Source organism: Arachis ipaensis, chromosome B4 (genome assembly GCF_059453495.1).
Source record: "Arachis ipaensis isolate K30076 ecotype BB chromosome B4, ASM5945349v1, whole genome shotgun sequence".
Classification (NCBI taxonomy): domain Eukaryota; kingdom Viridiplantae; phylum Streptophyta; class Magnoliopsida; order Fabales; family Fabaceae; genus Arachis; species Arachis ipaensis.
This window is the reverse complement of record NC_142439.1, coordinates 142,521,865-142,540,936: the sequence shown is the minus strand read 5'-3', so window position 1 is coordinate 142,540,936 and position 19,072 is coordinate 142,521,865. Positions and strand designations below refer to the sequence as shown.

General features: G+C 31.6%; 3 protein-coding genes across 4 annotated transcripts; 2 read left to right on the top strand and 1 right to left on the bottom strand.

The window, feature by feature from the left end:
• Positions 1-3,076: 3,076 nt before the first annotated feature.
• LOC107635335 (Pentatricopeptide repeat (PPR) superfamily protein) lies at positions 3,077-4,797 on the top strand. Its single transcript, XM_088483164.1, has one exon. It carries the CDS (start codon positions 3,091-3,093, stop codon positions 4,600-4,602), a length of 1,512 nt encoding a protein of 503 aa, XP_088339290.1. The 5' UTR covers positions 3,077-3,090; the 3' UTR covers positions 4,603-4,797.
• A 920-nt stretch (positions 4,798-5,717) lies between these two features.
• FTSH6 (FTSH protease 6) lies at positions 5,718-9,320 on the top strand. The gene is made up of 5 exons (XM_016338796.3): positions 5,718-6,730; positions 7,000-7,540; positions 7,649-7,962; positions 8,151-8,391; positions 8,805-9,320. The coding sequence occupies exons 1-5, from the start codon at positions 6,141-6,143 to the stop codon at positions 9,144-9,146; spliced, it is 2,028 nt and encodes a 675-aa protein (XP_016194282.1). The 5' UTR covers positions 5,718-6,140; the 3' UTR covers positions 9,147-9,320.
• A 187-nt stretch (positions 9,321-9,507) lies between these two features.
• Positions 9,508-18,021, bottom strand: LOC107635333 (amino acid transporter AVT1I). 2 transcript variants are annotated; one of them, XM_016338794.3, is made up of 3 exons: positions 17,735-18,021; positions 10,545-11,155; positions 9,508-10,264 (listed from the first exon to the last, which is right to left on the bottom strand). In XM_016338794.3, the coding sequence occupies exons 1-3, from the start codon at positions 17,919-17,921 to the stop codon at positions 9,743-9,745; spliced, it is 1,320 nt and encodes a 439-aa protein (XP_016194280.1). In that variant the 5' UTR covers positions 17,922-18,021; the 3' UTR covers positions 9,508-9,742. The 2 variants fall into 2 exon arrangements, with proteins under 2 accessions (XP_016194280.1, XP_016194281.1); XM_016338795.3 differs by lacking the exon at positions 17,735-18,021 and adding an exon at positions 11,434-11,825.
• Positions 18,022-19,072: the final 1,051 nt, after the last annotated feature.

Here is a 19,072-nt window from a genome sequence, read left to right as displayed (position 1 = left end):
TGGTAATTAGTTGAATAATTAGTTAGATTAGATTAAAATGATACATAGTAAAATTAAGTTATCAGTTAATTATTGATTAGTATGTTTATAGAGTTTGTTGAATATGTAATTGGATTAGATTAGAGAATAATACATAATTAGTAAAATTAAGTTATGAGTTAATTATTTATTAGTATATTTATAGAGTTAGATGACGGTCTCATGTAGTTAGTTCACATTTTAATTAGTAAGTTTATAAACTGATTAAAATGTAAAGTAGACAATTAGTTAGTTTAAATATGTCTTTTAAAAATTTAGTTAATGTAAAAGGAACTGAGTTCAATTTATATTATTTTATTTTACTAGATTGTAGTTAGATGGAGCAGCAGTTATTGGGGTATGAGCATATGCTTTATAGATTGGATCAGGTTGAGCACATTGCCGACAGACTTGATCGAGTGGTACATTTTTATTACTCTTGTTTATTATATTGTAATAAAATATGAATTTGTAATTTTATATGTTGACCCTCTTTTTTCTAACTTATTTTTTTGGTTCGGTAGGCGCCTCGGATCTTGCACACCCGACAAAATTTGATGAGATGTCCGCCTGAGCAGATTAGGCCATATCTCAGGCGAGTCGAGTTTGAGCATGTGGCGTATATAGTGGAGTTTGATCACGATTGGCCATTGACGTCAACGTTGATAGAGAGGTGGAGACCTGAGTCCCACACGTTTCATTTGTCATGTAGGGAGATGATTATCACCTTGCAGTACGTGGCCTACCAGTTGGGACTCAGGATCGATGGTGATCCTATTAGTGGTTGCATCAGTGGGTAGGAGCAGCACCATGATGGACGGTCCATTGAGAACTTCTGCTAGCAACTACTGGCGTTATTCCTGGCCCAGAGGATAGACAGTTACATACCAAGTGAATTGTCAAACTGACATGGTTTCATAATACTGTCTACGGAGAGTTGGAGCAGGACACCACTGAGGAGCGCCTATTGCGGTACACGAAAGGGTATATCATGCAGGTGATCGGGGGTATCTTATTCCCATATGCATCTGACTCTTGGGTATACATCAGGTGGCTCTCCCTGCTAGAGGACCTTGAGAAATGTGGTAGGTTAATGGAGCTCGGCTGTGCTGGCATGGCTGTACCGTTAGATGTATCGTGCCACGGAGCTAGCATAGTCAGTGCAATCTGGGTGGTTGTGTCAGTTTGCTGCTTTCTTGGACTTATCACCATATTCCACTGCTACGATCAGATGGATTTGATACTCTTCGATTTCCGCTAGTTGAGAGGTATTATTCATTTTTGTACTTTTCTTCATTAGTTAATGAAATTGAGAAATAATGTGTAATCATTCACGGTATTATAGGTGGATTGAGTACCGTCCAGATAATGCCAGAGGCGAGCACAGACTTAGGCATTACAGGCGTATGCTGAACCAAGCCAAGGCTATGTCACAAGTTGCACCTAAGTACCTAAAAACCCATCAACAGTTAGCACATGTAGATGGTGTCTTTATACATAACTAACGATAATGAAATGAATCTTACCGGACAAGTACATCTGCATAGCGAATAACCAAAGAGAAAGCTCGTTGTATGACTCCTCCCAATCATCATATATTCTAATAACGACTCTCTGCTTTGCAAGCCAAACCTTTATATAGAACGCCTTGTAATCGAAGTGATTCTCCACACCTCCTTGCAGAATCCTGATGCTGGTTGTTGGATTTGCTTTGACCATTGTGAATATGTGTTGAGCAATCACCTTTGAATCCAACCTACGATGGTCTTGACCCATGGATATTTGCATGCAAGTATGAGGACTATTGTATCTCCTAACCTCCCATTTTTCTTATTTTCGACGATATGCTATGCGTATGTTCCAAGAGCAACTGGACCCGAACTACTGTACATCATACCTCAACTGGTCACTCTCTAGTGTTTTATACTCTACAGCCCTTCTGATACTATACCTCTTAACTACCAACATGACTTCTTCGTTGTTCTCAAATTATTGTTCAACCTCGAACTCATTACTTGGATCCTCTTCAGGGCCTCCATGGATAAACAACCAATCCGAAGTCATTGCATCGATATTCAACCTGGAGAAGTGATTGCCAGTCATATGGTCGAGAAATGGCAGGTTGCATCAGAGCGATTTGTGTGTCACCGTAATAGTTCATCTCTTCTTTCTCGTCACCATCCTCAGAAATTTCCATTGGTTCATCATCAGCATCGTCTCCATCATTAGGGTTAACTTCATACGGATCCATCATCAGATCCCTGATAGCAGAACCCTCATGACTTTCAATATCATCTTCCATCATGTCAGCTTTACCAAGTTCAATGTTTGAGCCCTATTGACTACCTTCGGGTGGCATATTTAGATTGACCATCGTCCTTCTAATATTTCGTCTAACAGCTCCACTTAACAGACTATCATCAACAGTATCCGCAGATGATCCTCGTTCACCTAACTCAACGAGAAACACTAATAATTCCAACAGATAAACATTTGTTCATTGGTTATACCGTGACTTTTTAAGACGTAACATCAGAAATATTTCTTAAAACCACCGTGGTTTAATAAACATAATAACAATAAAGCAAAGACAACTGTAGCATACCTTTTATAAAACAAATTGTCATATACTTTGGTTTGATATTTGTAGTAAACGTTTTTACTCTTTTTATGTGTTGTTGTCCAACGGAATGCAACATCAAATTCTTCAATACTGTTAGACTGTTGACTTCTGGTGTTAATGTAAGTAATTATTGATTGTCCAAACTTAAAAACAATAGAACCTTTTTCATCAGACATTATTTCACCATCATAATAAATGGATAACAATAGATCTTTTGACATTGTAAAAAAAAAATGCCAAGATAAGAAATAAAGAGGAGAATGAAATTGTAGTTTTGAGATTCGTTCTCCAGCAACCATATTTTTAGTTTGAAAACTTCACTTAAAGTTCGTCGGAATATGCGAGGAACGTATCTAAAAAATTAAAATTCAAATAACGTGTTTCTGAAAATAAATATTTTTTAAAATTTAAAAATCTATGAAAGTATCCAGAATTTTAATTTTCTTGTAATGTTTGGTGAAATGCGTGTGCCGCTTCCACTTCCCCTCTCTACAAAGCAACAATGCCTCACTCTTCTCTCACTCTGTTCTTCCATCACCCAACTCCACCAAATCCAAGCTCAAACCCACATCAATGGCCTCTTCCAAGACCCTTATGTCCTCTCCCAACTCATCTACTTATCTTCCCTCTCCTCCTTCGCCAACCTCACCCACGCAAAAACCATTCTTTTTCGTTCCCCCACCACCCCATCACCCATTTCATGGAACATCCTCATCAGAGCATACGCAACCACTGATTCTCCGCTTGAATCCATCTGGGTATTCCGCACATTCCGAAAATTGGGTGTGAAGCCCAATAAACTCACTTACCCTTTTCTGTTCAAGTGTTGTGCTATGGCTTCTGCGCTTTCTGAGGGAAAACAGCTGCATGCTGATGTTATCAAGTTTGGTCTTGATTCTGATGTGTACGTTGGGAATAACATGGTTAACTTATATGGGTTCTGTAAAAAGGTTAAGGATGCAAGGAAGGTGTTTGAGGAAATGCCGAACAGAACTGTCGTGTCTTGGAACTCAATTATGACTGCTTGTGTTGAGAATCATTGGTTGGGAGATGGGATTCGGTACTTTTTTAGGATGCGGGGTTGCGAGTTCGAGCCAGATCATACTACTATGGTGCTGTTGCTTTCTGCTTGTGCTGAGTTGGGTTACTTGAGTCTTGGAAGATGGGTGCATTCCCAATTGATTTTGAGAGGAATGGTTTTGAGTTGTCAGTTAGGTACTGCTCTTGTTGATATGTATGCAAAATCAGGGAATTTGGGTTGTGCTAGGCTTGTTTTTGAGAGAATGGAGGAGAGGAATGTGTGGACATGGAGTGCAATGATTTTGGGATTAGCCCAACATGGGTTTGCAGAGGAAGCGCTTGCATTGTTTGCTGAAATGTGTGAAAATCATAGCATATGCCCCAATTATGTGACCTATCTTGGGGTTCTATGTGCTTGCAGTCATGCTGGGATGGTGAATGAGGGTTACAAGTACCTTCGCGAAATGGAATATGTCCATGGGATCAATCCCATGATGGTACATTTTGGAGCAATGGTTGATGTTTTAGGTCGTGCCGGCCTTCTTAAAGAAGCTTACGACTTTATACAGAGGATGCCTATTGAGCCTGACCCGATTGTGTGGCGTACGCTGCTTAGCGCGTGCAATGTTCATGATGCTCAGGACCATGCAGGGATAGGGGATAAAGTGAGGAAGAGGCTGCTTCAGATGGAGCCAAGGAGGGGAGGGAATTTGGTTATTGTTGCTAACATGTATGCTGAATCAGGGATGTGGGAGAAAGCGGCAAAAGTTAGGAGAGACATGAGAGATGGAGGTATGAAGAAGATGGCTGGAGAGAGTTGTGTTGATTTAGGGGGTTCCATGTTTAAATTCTATGCAGGTTATGATTCTAGCCAAGACTTGATGCATGTTTATCATTTGCTTGATGGATTGAACATGCACTTGAAGATGGTTGATAGTTAATAGTTAACTAGTGTTGGAAATTGCTCTTGAAGAATTGTGGACTTGAATTTAGAACAGGACACATGATAAATTATATTGACAATTTTGTAAGTCAACATTTTCACCATTCATTTGTATATATTGGTTTTTGGATGCTGCCCACACATCTTTTATGTATCTTTGTTATCACTCTATAAATGTTGACACAGTTTCCAATATCAGTTTAGCTTAGAAATATTGATCTGTTCTTATTGCAAAATATTTGTTTCATTTCACAAAGAATTTCAATATTTTTAGTGTAATCCCTTGAAAATTTGTCATTCATAATCTTTCCTTCATTTTTAGATTTGTTTTTGTGGATGATATTTCAGGCCTAGTTCCAGTAATTAATACTTATCCAGAATTTAATCAAAATTTCCTACAACGCAATACCTTACTCTATACTCAAGCTAAGTGGTGGGTGCAGGCACAATGTATAGCTAGCTCATTAGTCATAAGATATGATGAAAAGATCAATGCTTGGAATTTATTATGTAAGAACAAAAGGATCTGAGATGATAAGTTGATAACTTTTATAGTTCTTTTTCAAGCCAAACACTTGTATTAATTTCTGTTTTACATGATTTATTGATTTTTCGTCTTTTCACATGTCATAATGCCTTCTGTAAATACAAAAAAATAAGATGTTCTCAATTATGCTTTAGAGTTAGGTTAATAATTTTCATATTAACTTCTTGCCTTTTTGGTGCTTTGTTTATTATTTCATTTAATTTTTAATGGCAACTCTACTTTATTTTATTTAAATATATTGATTTTCTTAAGTCTTGGTCTTTTGGATATGAACTTCTAAGCTAATTCACAATTCTATATTCAATTATCCATAGATTAATCAAGAAAAAGAAAACACCATGAAAAATTAAAGTTATAATGCAGACGCTGAAATTTTGTTGTTTTTTTTCCAAGGAAATTCCATTAAAGGCATAAATTGGGAGAATAAACTAATATAGCAGCATTCCAATATTTTTTTTATTAACATAAATATTCCTCTAGAAAAGCCCAAGTCACATCCATATTCTATAAGTCAAACTTAAAAATATAAACATTTAATAAGGTGGCGACATTTTGATGCAGTCTAAACAATCCACTGTTACCACTTCAACTTCTTCCAAGTGTGTGGCTGTGACTTGAGATTATGTTTTTATATGCCACAATATATCTTCTACAGTCACACTCTTTTTTTGCACTTTTTAGCATCTCTGTTCTAAGCATGCAAAGGAAAACAAAAGGGCCAAAGAACAGAACATAGAAGACCCTTCCTGAATGAAAAACAAGACAAATATAACACAAAATCCTCCAACTCAAATGAAAATTCCATGTTGAAACTGCTAGAACCTTCCCATTTTCTCTCTTTTTAAAACAAACTTTATTTATTACCACTGACCTCCAGATCAAACTATTCAAACTGGTTAATCCACTGAGGAAATCAGAGAGTGCAACACAATACTATAAGAAAGACCCTTTTATTGAATATTCAAGCAAATTTTGTAGTGTTGGCGAAAATGTCTTCTGCTCTATTATCTCTCTCAGTTTCTCCAACTTTAGTATACAAGCCTCAAGAAAGGAAAAAGAACAAAGAGAACAACACATGTCCATCACAACCTTTGTTAGAAACCAAACTCAGCAAGAGGAAGTTGTTACAATCATCTGTTATTGGATTAACTCCAACATGGCTGGGGCTATCTTTATCTTCTGCCAAACCAGCAAATGCTGCAGAACCAGATAGCCCTGAATCTTCAACCTCAACTAGGTTAACATACTCAAAGTTCTTGCAGTACTTGGATGAAGGTGCTGTGAAGAAAGTTGACCTGTTTGAGAATGGAACTGTTGCTATTGCTGAGATATACAATCCAGCATTGGAGAAAATCCAAAGGGTCAAGGTTCAGTTACCAGGGTTGCCTCAAGAGTTGCTGAGGAAAATGGAGGAGAAAAATGTTGACTTTGCTGCTCACCCTATGGATGTAAGTTGGTGGCCTGCAATATTTGATTTCTTGGGAAACTTTGCATTTCCCTTGATATTGCTTGGTAGTCTACTCTTGAGGAGTTCTTCAAATAATCCTGCTGGCCCCAACTTGCCTTTTGGACTAGGAAGGTATGGATTTTAGCATATGACATTATATATGATTTATAGTGTATGATATGATGTTTATAGTTATATGTAAACGGTCCATAACTATATGAATTTTACCTTAAGATATGATATATGATATACTCTGCATCAAAATAAATGTCACTTTGATATTCATCATAACTGCGTTAATTTTAGCATATGATAGGATATTCACCATAACTATATGAATTTTAAAATATGATATGATCAGCATAACTACATGATACACTTTTATTCCATGTTTACTTCAGAAGTAAGGCAAAGTTTGAGATGGAACCAAACACAGGAGTGACATTTGAGGATGTAGCCGGAGTTGATGAAGCCAAGCAAGATTTCCAGGAGATTGTGGAGTTCTTGAAGACACCAGAGAAGTTCTCGGCCGTGGGAGCGAAGATTCCGAAAGGGGTCCTTTTGGTAGGGCCACCAGGGACAGGGAAGACATTGCTGGCTAAAGCAATTGCAGGAGAAGCTGGTGTTCCATTCTTTTCTCTATCAGGTTCAGAGTTCATTGAGATGTTTGTTGGTGTAGGTGCTTCAAGGGTGAGGGACTTGTTCAACAAGGCAAAAGCGAATTCGCCGTGTTTGGTGTTCATTGATGAGTTAGATGCTGTAGGGAGGCAGAGAGGTACTGGCATTGGTGGAGGGAATGATGAAAGAGAGCAAACACTGAATCAATTACTCACTGAAATGGACGGATTCACCGGAAACACTGGTGTTATTGTCATTGCTGCCACCAACAGACCTGAGATTCTTGATTCTGCATTGCTTAGACCTGGCAGGTTTGATAGGCAGGTAATAAAATTTTGTGTTTCATAAGCATGAAATAATTTCTATCTATAATTGAAGTTGAATCCGTGTCAAGAAACACGTCATTAATGTTTATTTTTATTTTGTCTATAGGTTAGTGTTGGATATCCTGATATAAGAGGGAGGGAAGAAATCTTGAAAGTTCATAGCAACAACAAGAAGCTTGCTAAGGATGTCTCTCTTAGTGTCATTGCCATGAGAACTCCAGGATTCAGTGGTGCAGACCTAGCAAACCTCATGAATGAAGCTGCTATTCTAGCCGGTCGCAGGGGAAAGGAAGAGATCACGATGAAAGAGATCGATGAGTCCATCGATAGGATCGTGGCAGGCATGGAAGGAACCAAAATGACTGATGGCAAGAACAAAATTCTTGTGGCTTACCATGAAGTTGGACATGCTGTTTGCGCGTAAGTACATCAAATACTTGTTCATAGTAGATTGATAGAGAAACTTCCAAATGCTCAAGTTCAAAATAGGCTTATGGTTTTAGAGCTATAGTGAAAATTGCCAATTGCTTCATATTGTTACTATAACTCTATTGTTCACTAAACTTGGATCCCTTTGAAGTCTTAAATTTTGAGTTTATATTTTGCAGGACATTGACCCCAGGGCATGATCCAGTGCAGAAAGTGACTCTAGTGCCGAGAGGCCAAGCCCGGGGATTGACATGGTTCTTGCCAGGTGAAGATCCAGATCTTATCTCTAAGCAGCAACTGCTTGCAAGAATAGTTGGAGGCTTAGGAGGTAGAGCAGCAGAGGAAGTTATATTTGGTGAAGCTGAGATAACCACTGGTGCTGCTGGGGACTTGCAACAGATCACCCAAATAGCAAGACAGGTAACTCTTCTTTTTGGGATTTTGGATTTGAATGCTTGAGTTTGGGATGATAACAAGATGGCATGTGAAAAGTTTTTTATTGATAACATAATCAAGCTTTACTTGACTTGGATTGCTTACGCTAACAAGTCAATCTTATGATCTCTGTTATTTGAACATCTAAAAATAGGTGTTATATATACATATAACACCAAATAAGACCTAAGGGTTCATATCAGGTGTTAAAGAATTTTATAAAGACATCCAATCTTGTATTGCTATCTCAACAAAAGTAATCGAGTCAACCATCATTATAAAAGTCTTATTGATGCAAACATCTTATTGGATTACAATATCAAACTCTTATATTAACAACTAATGATGCAACAGTATGAAAATGCATTCTGCTGATAAATGACTCTCCTTTGAAACAGATGGTAACAAGGTATGGCATGTCAGAGATTGGACCATGGACATTAACTGATCCTTCAGCACAAAGTGGTGATGTTGTGTTAAGGATGATGGCAAGGAACTCAATGTCAGAGAAACTAGCTGAGGACATTGATCAGTCAGTGAAGCAGATCATAGAGACAGCATATGAGATTGCAAGGAATCACATAAGGAACAACAGAGATGCAATTGATAAGTTGGTGGATGTGCTTCTTGAGAAGGAAACTCTTAGTGGAGATGAATTCAGAGCAATCTTGTCAGAATACACTGATATTTCTTCAATCAAGACAAATAGAACACCCATCAGGGAGCTCATTGAAGCTTAATCATATAGCTTTGTGTTGTAAGTAAGGACTAGAATTGTACAGTGTATATAGTTATATATAGTTAGTTTATTTTATAGGGTGCTTGAGTTAATTTGATGAATCAACAGGTAGTTTCCTGTTAGTTGGCACAATTTTTTCTTTTCATACATTTTGAGTACAATCTCATATTTTCAACTCTCTCTCTCTCTCTCTCTCTCTCTCTCTCTCTCTCTCTCTCTCTCTCTTAAATGGAAACTGATATAGCTTTCTGCATAAATATATATATGCTCTCTTAGTATTGTAGAAGAATGATTCTAGAAAGTAAAAAAAATGGCATGGCTTCTTTGAATTTTTATCAAGTTCATGTGATTAGAATGCAATGTTTTCTAAATACTTAAAACATTTATGTTATCATAATATCATAGTAAAATTTACCACTCATGATTAGAGGTACATAAAAATGGAACAGCTTATGTACTAGCGCCTATTCACTCATGATCCTTACAAGTTAGGACATCTACAAAATTGATCCACTAAACTACACCAAATCTTACTTTACCATGATTTTGGTCCCTGCCAATATATTTTACAAAAAAAAAAATAAAAGGAATAAAGGACTAGATATTAAAATGGTGCACAATATCCATGAGTGAGGTATATGTTCCAGCTATTCCAATTACCACAGCTGCTACAATTATAGCCACTATGGCTATTGTTTCACACCCCAAAATCCTGTATTTTCCTGAAATCTTCAAGTAGCATGAGCATGGAAGAAGAATTGAAGCTGTGACACTTAGAAATGCTCCAACCAGAGACATTAGTTCCCCAAATAAAGGCACAGTCAAGGCAATAATGACAGTGCTGGTTACCATCATAGTGCTGACCAAAATTTTGGTGAATCTATTCTTGTACTTTCTTGGAAGCAAATTTTTCAAAGCATTGGTGATAGGTGTTGTCATCAAAGCATACTTCGATATTGGATTGACCAATGTTGTGTATATTGCTACTCTTGAGCTTAATTTGTCTATTGGCAGGTTCAATGTTACTTGTGATTGAACGTTTGGACCGAACATGAGGTATCCGATTATAGCCATGGAAGCATAACCAGCTGTGGTTAAAAAAAAGCACACAAATAGAACCTGCAATGTAAAGAAAAAAAACCAAATTTGATGAGAAACAAAAACAACTCCTCTTGTGTGAAAATTTTACATTAGCTAGTCCTGCATGATGTATACTTTTTATCAACAATATTTTGCCTTTCGGATCTCTGATCTTTACTACGTGTTCTTGTTAGAAATGATGAGGATATACACTAGTCTGAGTTATATACTCCTTCTATGAATGAGTGTAATTTTTCTACATATGGACTAAAGAAACAGATCATATGCAAAACAAGCTCAAAAGATGCAGAGGACTCACATTAGAGAACTGGTGTTTGTTCCTCATTGAATTGTACAATGTAGGGAAGACAGGGTGAGCACAATAACAAAATGCATACAAGCTAACAGATGTGGGGATTCCACTCAAATTCAGAAGAGTTCCCTTGTGACTAAAACCAACTCCGCCAATTGTCGCAGTCCAAGATATCGAAATGATGATAATAGCAGAGGCAAACACACCACTTGCAGATACATAAGAGAGCATGTTCATATCATCCAACCAAACAGTAGGCAAGATTATAAGAGCAACCAAAATCACAAAGAATTGCTTCCCACTAATTGTTAAACCAGCCACCAATTCGAGCTCAACGTTAGGGAAAAGCTCATTCAAGTTATCACCCTCAAGAATCAAGAACCCTATTGAGACTAAGTAGAGTTCCATGTACATTGACACCGACACGATTAGTCTTCCTATTTTACCAAATGCAAGCTCCCCAATATCAGGGTAGGTTCTAATGTTCGAATTCTTGTCCATGCATTTCTTAATCAACACACCTGCATAAAATGCTGCCATGGCAATAGCAAATAGAAGAGTTAAGCTTAACCACCCTCCAGATGCTAGAGCATATGGAACTGAGAGTATCCCAACACCTGAAACAAACAAAAACACGTTATGGCATCGTATAAGTTTCTATCCCAACAGAAAAAATAGACATTTATATTACACAACCAGAAAAATTAAAGATAATAGCCAGCATATAAGTGTCAACAAACATAATCGACTTTTAAAATTAAAACAAAAAACACACACACACACACAAACACAAACACATGGTGGACATAGTAAATTGTAATTAACATGTAGTAATTACAAAATGGTGGCTCCAAAAATCAAACACTTATACAATGAGAATCATAAAGAAGAAAACCTGAGATAGCATTGAGTCCATTTAGGGTGGTGTGAAAGAAAGAAGCAGGCTTTGTATTGGTAGAAGAGTGATGAGGGTCTATGAGCTTCTCCTCATCTATGGCTCCCTTATTGAACTCAGTTAGCAAAGGGACACTCAAGGATGAATCAATGTCCGGTTTTTCCGTCATTATTGTAAACACAACAGAAAAAAGGAACAGAGTTTGGAAATCTAACAGGTTTTGGGTCCTAGATTCTGGATATACCTAAGAAACTATGTTCCTCTAGCTGCTAGTGTTATATATAAACACACACGTTTCTTTTATAGTTTTTTGTAGGAAACTGCAAGGAACTAACACACACTCGTTAGTCTCCATACAGAAGTTAGTTTCCGTTGAAAACGTTTATGGCGTGGCTATATAATTTTAGTTTTTGCTACTATACTATATAGTAATTTTAAAATTTTAATCTTAGGTTAACATCAATTAATGGTGTGTGAATTAGGCCAATAAATTATAGTTCAAATAGCGTAGTCTCTTCATATTAACTTAAAAGATTACAAATTCGAGTCTCTTTATCTTAATAAATTAAATCGATAAAATACAAATTATAATTCTTTGAATAAAATTAAATTAGATTGAAAAATAAAAATCAAACCAATATCATTTAAATCATAATAAATTATATTAATTTTACATATTCAAATGATACTGCAAATATAGTCTTATTTCATTATCAAAAATATTAATACACATATTTTGTTCTTTTGAACATATCCATATTGAAGGTATTTTGTTTGGAATACCAACAGAATACGTGTAATATTTTTATTATTTATTTTATTGATAGTAACAACAAAATTAAAAATATTATTTACACATTAAAATTAGTTAATGTGTATTAGAATTTAAATATATATAAAATTTAATTTATTAATATATTTTATATTTTATTATATATTTTATATTAATAATTAATTTTAATACTCAATTTTAATATATTTATCACAATTATAACAAAATATATCAGAATATAATCATTACTTTTTAAAAAAATATAATAAACAAAAATAATAAAAAATTAAATTATTTTATAAATTTAATTTTAATGTGTATAGTATAAAATATTTTATAATTGTATAATTATATTTATTTTTTAGATAATTATTTACATAATTAATATAAAAGATAATTTTTATTAATATAATATTATATAATTAATATATATATAATTATTTTATACTAATAATATATTAAACTTAAATTTATTATTTTATTTATTTAAACTATTTTTAATTCAATATTTTATATCAACAGACTGGAAGGTACATTTACCCATGAACTTTAATTTCAATTAGTCAAAGCATGTGACGTGTTGTTTGGAGAAAGCAGAAGTATGAACCAACTTGGATAATGCCGTTTTCTATTGCTGTTTTTATGCTATATAATAATAAAATAAAGGTTTAAACTGGGATTCAGGGGACCAATTTCACATTGAATCCTATATAGAATATAATAAGATAAAAATTCAAATACAATTAATTTTGTATAAAATTAATAATTAAGATTTGTTAAATAAAAATTTAAACAAATTAATTAAATTATTAATTTTTATATAAAATTAATTATACCTAAATTTTTATTATATAATATATATTATTTGACCAACTCATGTGCTATTATTAAATTTTAAAGTTTAAACAGCATACTTAACACATAGTAACACTCGGCATTTATGATATCTGTATTCTATTTATTCCACAAGCTTAGCGTAAAAGAAATACACATATTTAGATGAGTCATTATGTATGGTCACAGATATATGATGAATTTTAAAATTTTATAAAATATAAAAATATGGTATATACGGTAATTAAGCCGCTTTTTATTTTTAATATGGGGGAAGGGTTGGGGTGTAACAGCATTATGGAGAATAGGGGTGCTTTTCATGCATGTGGTGTCAGGAGGCTAAAATCGGACCGAGCGATTTGGAATAAGGAACTCGGACGGTCCGATTAGAGGAGATCTACAAAAAAATAATTTTTTTATAAAATTCGGACGGTCCGTTTTGATTTAAAAAAAAAAAAAAAAACTAAAAACGGAGGGTCCGTTTTGTTTTAAAGGAAAAATTAAAAAAAACACAAATGGAAAACTGAGGGTCCGTTTTCAGTTTTTTTTTTTTTAAAAAAAAAAAAAACTGTAAACGGAGGGTCCGATTTCATGTTAAATAAATAAAAAAAAAACAAAAACTAATCGGACGGTCCGATTTGTGATTAACGAATTTTTTTACAAAGAATTCGGACGGTCCGATTTCTCCCTGTCCCACATTTGTGTCTAACACTTGTATACACCATAACCAAGCACAACTCACACACTCTTCCAATATAAAAAAAAATTAGCCTAATTAAGCTGAGTGTCTAACTTCATAGTGTGTGACTCGTGGAAAATAATAATCATTCCCAAAAATATGGTATTGGAGTGTGGGTCAGTTCTCACTTTTGGTGGTGCCATTAAATAAATAGTAGGGGTCCATTGTGGTGTCCATGGAGTGTTGCCACATGATAATTAAGTCTTAATCATTACTCTATAGACCACACGATTTTCTATAATAAGTACATATGGGAATTAGAAAAGTGTATGGCCTACATTACTATTCATGAACAAGAGAATTTTTATCAAACTTCTGATGATGAATAGTATAAAAAGTGCATTTTAATAACTGAATTTAGACAATTGATGTTAGACTTCTATATAGCTTTTTAATTTTGATATTGAATTTATAATAATATTTTTTAATAATATATAAAATTTGGTTTATTTTTTTTATATGAAGATCATAAATTTGATTTTCAATTTATGAAGTTTAATTTTTTTTTAATTTTAAAATATAAAACCAATTTTTTTATTTGTAAACTTACACAAATTTAATTTTTTAATTTGTGAACTTTAATATTTTTAAAAATTTTTAAAACACAAACTGACCATTTTATGTATGAATTTACACAAAATAAATTCTCTGATTTTTAAATTTATACAAATTTGATCTTTTAATTTATAAACTTTAATTTTTTAATTTTAAAACACAAATTAGATCCTTTAATTTATAATTACTTTTATACTAAATTAAAACACACCACTTCTCATAACTAAGAATAATACAACAATAATTTTCATATAAAAAAAAATCAGCCACTTCTATACATCTATGCTAAAAACAAGGGTATAAAATCAATAGTAAAAAATTAACTATTGTTGTATTCTAAGAAATCTGTTACTCTTAGTTGTTACTTGTTTTTTATTATTATTATTATTATTTTTTTTTTAACCAAAGATAGGAGACTCGAACCCGCAACCTCTTAATTAAGTATGGAGAGACTATGCCATTTGAGCTATTACTCATTGGCCTTAGTTGTTACTTGTTAGTATTTATTAAATCGATCGATTTAATAATTTTTTTTTTATTTTTTCAAGAAGCAGTTTAATAAAGATTGTTTTTAAAAGTTTTAATAATTATATTTATTAAAATAAAATAAAAATAATTGTAAATAAGTATAAATTATAAAAATTATCTTTAATAAAATTATTTTTAATATTTAAAATAATTTTAATACACATGAATATAATAAAAATAAAAATAAATATATATTCATTAATATATAATTATATTAAACCTTTTAATTAACATAAAAAACACAATTTAGTTTTAAAATAATTTTATAAATCCTTCTAGTACCCATAAATTTTCAAAGTTAAAATCATAAATACATATTTTTTATTTAACAGATAAAATGAGGAGTTTTAAATACAAACACACAAGTTTATCAAACCAAATCATAATTGAATTATAACAAGTTCATTAATACACATTAATCCATAGTGGAACCCCATAAAATTCAGTTAACTATTTTTCTAGTATAATGCAAACATTTTAGAGCCTCATTGATTTTGCTTTTATATATTTTTGGATAAATCATTTTTTTTAATTTATCAAAAATTTTTAAAATATCTCTAAATTTTATTTTGTTTTAGTTTTGTCTCTAAAATTTTTTATTTACATCAAATATACTTCAGCAGTTAAATTTTCAAAAAATTTAATGACATAATTTTATACTTAACTTATTTTTATTGAATGTTGTCCTTATAAAATTATTATTGAATTGATCATAAATTTTTAAAAAATTAATTATATATTTGATATAAATAAAATATTTTTAAAACAAAATTAAAATAAAATAAAATTTAAACTTTACTTTTTTTATAATCCTTGTTGATTTTGCTTTTAAATGATAAGTATCTTAGAAATAAAAGATATAAAAAGAATGTGGTTGGAATCATATCAAAGGATATATTGACTGAGACACACTATATATTAATTAAAGTACCAAATAAATACTAGCAAGTCGCAACAGATCCTCCCAATTAATTGCTTCTACCGAATTTTACGGTCTATGGGAACAATGAACATATAAAAATGAATAGTCAGCTAAACTAAAAAGATTCCTTCATAGAGAAAGATCCAAAAGAAAAAACACAAAAATGTTGCAGCTAGCTGGATGCTTATTGAATTTTCAGGACAAGTTAAAAAGTGCAATGAGATCGAGATGAGGCTTCATTCACCACTGCCACCCACACACATTATCCTCTACTCAATGGGGACCAATATATCCTTTGAAAATTCTAGACTTCCTCACACCATATATTATATTTAATTAATTAATGTCACAAAAATAAAAGAGAGAGAAAATTTATGGTGGGTAAAATATCATTTTTATCCCTAATGTTTGGAATAAGTCTTATTTGTATCCCTAATATTTAAATTGTCCTTTTGTATCTTTAATATTTGTAAAAGTAATTGGGGAATGCTAGGAGGACAATGACTTTGTTGAACAATATGAATAACCACCAATCAAATAAAATCACACTACACCTCCAAATTAACCCTCTAAATTTTAATATTAAAATAATCATCCGTACACTAGTAAAATGAACATCCGATATATCTATTATTTACATTGTTTAATATTTTCATTGTTTACCTATACTTTTCCAAAGTAATTCGATGTTACCTTGCCATCAATCACACGTTATGAGCTTTAGTTTGAGTTTTGAAAATCTCTTTTTGAAGTTAAAATACAAATGTCTGAGACAGAACCGATAATTCATTCCGAAAAATAGTTCATCAAAAATTGAAACTAAGTCCTACAATATTTACATAATTTATTTTTCTAGGGACATAATTGAACCTAATTAAACATAATTAGTGGGTACAATATTGAAATCAAACACATCCAAGTGAGACCTAATTAAGAATGAATATATCCAAGTAAGAATAATTAAAAAATACAATCTGATTTGTTAGTATAATTGATGGCAGAATAACATTGAATTACTTTTATAAATATTAGGGATATAAATCGAACAATTTAAACGTTAGAGACAAATATAGAACTTACTCTTTGCGGACAAAAATGATCTTTACTCGTTAATTCTATGATATTTATGTGTTGGTATTTAAATTTTATTTAATTTATTTTTTAATAAATTTTAAATTTTTAAAAATTATTTATTTTTATATTTTTAAATTAAATATTAATTTTTTAATTTTTTAATAAATCAGACATTTTTTTAGACACTATAACAATCATTATAAGATAAAAACCTAATTTTATGATGTTTATAAATTAATATCTAATTTTTATCTAATTTATTATTTTAAATAAATTTTAAATATTAATAATTATTTATTTTTATATTTTTAAATTAAATATTAATTTTTATTTTTTTAAATAAATTAGACATTACTTTTTAAATATTGTAGCAATTACTTAAAATAAAACTCTAGCAGTCATTTATTATTTAATCAAATTTGAGTTCAAAAAACGATTCCGTCTTGTACGGCATATTTGTTTTTTTTAATAAAAGATATATGTTTTTAAAATTTCAACTGTAATTTCAACGAAAATAAATGAATTAATTAACAATAATTTTATAATAACATTTTTTAATTTTTTACAATGTTTTTTGATTCGGCAAATTATTACATATATAAAATAAAATTCAAACCTTAAATATTTATTTAAATAAACTAATAAGTTAAGACCAATAAGCCAAGTAGAGTTCTTAAAAAGTAAAAACTATAACTAAGAGCGAATAATAGAAGATTAATGATTGCATTCATTCTCAGTACTAAGTTCTACATGAATTTATGCAAAACAAAACAAACATAATATCCAGATCAAAAGTAAGGTACCAATAATAGTAATTAATGATGATGATTGTGATAGAACAAAGAACGAAAAGAGGGTGAAAGAATGAATAATATACCCGACAAAGCATTGACCCCATTGAAGCAAGTGTTGACGAACGACGCGGTGCCATGTCCATGGCCATTGCCATGTTCCTCATCATTACCAGAATTTTGGCTTATGTCCCCATCTTCTTCTTTTTCAACAATAATAAGTGGTTTGTTGAGTGTACTAATCTTGTCATCTTTATGCATGCCTTCTTCCATTGATTCTTGTTTATTGAGGCAAAAGATATTGAAAGAATTCTAAATCTTCTGTTATTTGTTCTTCTCTTACGACATTATTTATATAGGCACTAGTAGTTGTAGTGAGAACTCAGCAGTGTTGGTATTATTATTATTATTATTATTATTATTATTAAGTGGTAAGATATTACTAGCCAACAAAATGTTAAAAAAAATAGAAAAAAAAAAAAATATCTGCTGATATATATGGTTACGTCTTACGTGTTAGCTAATATATAATTTGTGAAATTTGGGGGTAGATAGCTACAAGCCTACTATGAGCTCGATGCTTGTGTTATTGAAACTCGTCACGTTTTTTGTTTTGATATAGTTGGGTGGATATCTCATTAAGTTCATTGACATGTTCCTAATAAATAATAATACTTTCATCAATAACATTCTGAAAAATATGGTTTATGCTATATATTATATAGTGCTCATGATGATCATGTGGACCAAGTATAGATTAAGTGCCACGTATATATGTGTAATAAAATAACGTTTTGTTTACGTAGCCAGCCACCATTAGACGCCAGCATATTTAGTGTATTATAACCTTGCTCTTTAATTAGTTTAATCTGAAAAAGAAGTAATAATTATGGTAATGGTGAAATTAAAATAACAATCATACTAATTATACATCAAAATCAGTTATAAATATAAAATTAGTATATATACCTGTACGATATATAAAAAATATTTAATATTTTATTTATATCTAAAATATTTTTAATAAAAATATTTTTAGTTTAATGATATAGTAATTTTATTTAAAGATTATCATAAAATGTTTATAAAATAACTAGTATATAAACTTACAGAAAAGAAAAAAAATATATATATACAATAAAATATATATTATACTTTTTATCTTTAATGTATCAAAATTTTTTAAAATTATTAAAAAAATAAATTTATTTAAAATGAAAGTAATGTGATTAAGTATAATTTAATTAGATGTAATTAAAAAATAATTAAATATTATGTACAGTAAAAAATTAATATTATTGAAAGATAAAATTAAAATTTATTTTTATGTATCGTTTTTGTCCTTAACGTTTTCGTCCTATTTAAGTCCCTAACGTTTCAAAATCGTCTCAATTTTGTCCCGCCGTCAATTCTGTTAATGGATC

Bases quoted from the DNA above. Each gene is read 5' to 3' on its own strand.
- LOC107635335 (XM_088483164.1), top strand. From the start codon at position 3,091: ATGTTTGGTGAAATGCGTGTGCCGCTTCCACTTCCCCTCTCTACAAAG.
- LOC107635333 (XM_016338794.3), bottom strand. From the start codon at position 17,921: ATGGAAGAAGGCATGCATAAAGATGACAAGATTAGTACACTCAACAAA. The intron at 11,156-17,734 runs GTATATTATTCA...TGTTTGTTTCAG, and splicing joins TGGGGTCAATGCTTTGTCGG to GTGTTGGGATACTCTCAGTT. The intron at 10,265-10,544 runs GTGAGTCCTCTG...TTTACATTGCAG, and splicing joins ACAAACACCAGTTCTCTAAT to GTTCTATTTGTGTGCTTTTT.
- FTSH6 (XM_016338796.3), top strand. From the start codon at position 6,141: ATGTCTTCTGCTCTATTATCTCTCTCAGTTTCTCCAACTTTAGTATAC. The intron at 6,731-6,999 runs GTATGGATTTTA...TGTTTACTTCAG, and splicing joins TTGCCTTTTGGACTAGGAAG to AAGTAAGGCAAAGTTTGAGA. The intron at 8,392-8,804 runs GTAACTCTTCTT...CCTTTGAAACAG, and splicing joins TCACCCAAATAGCAAGACAG to ATGGTAACAAGGTATGGCAT.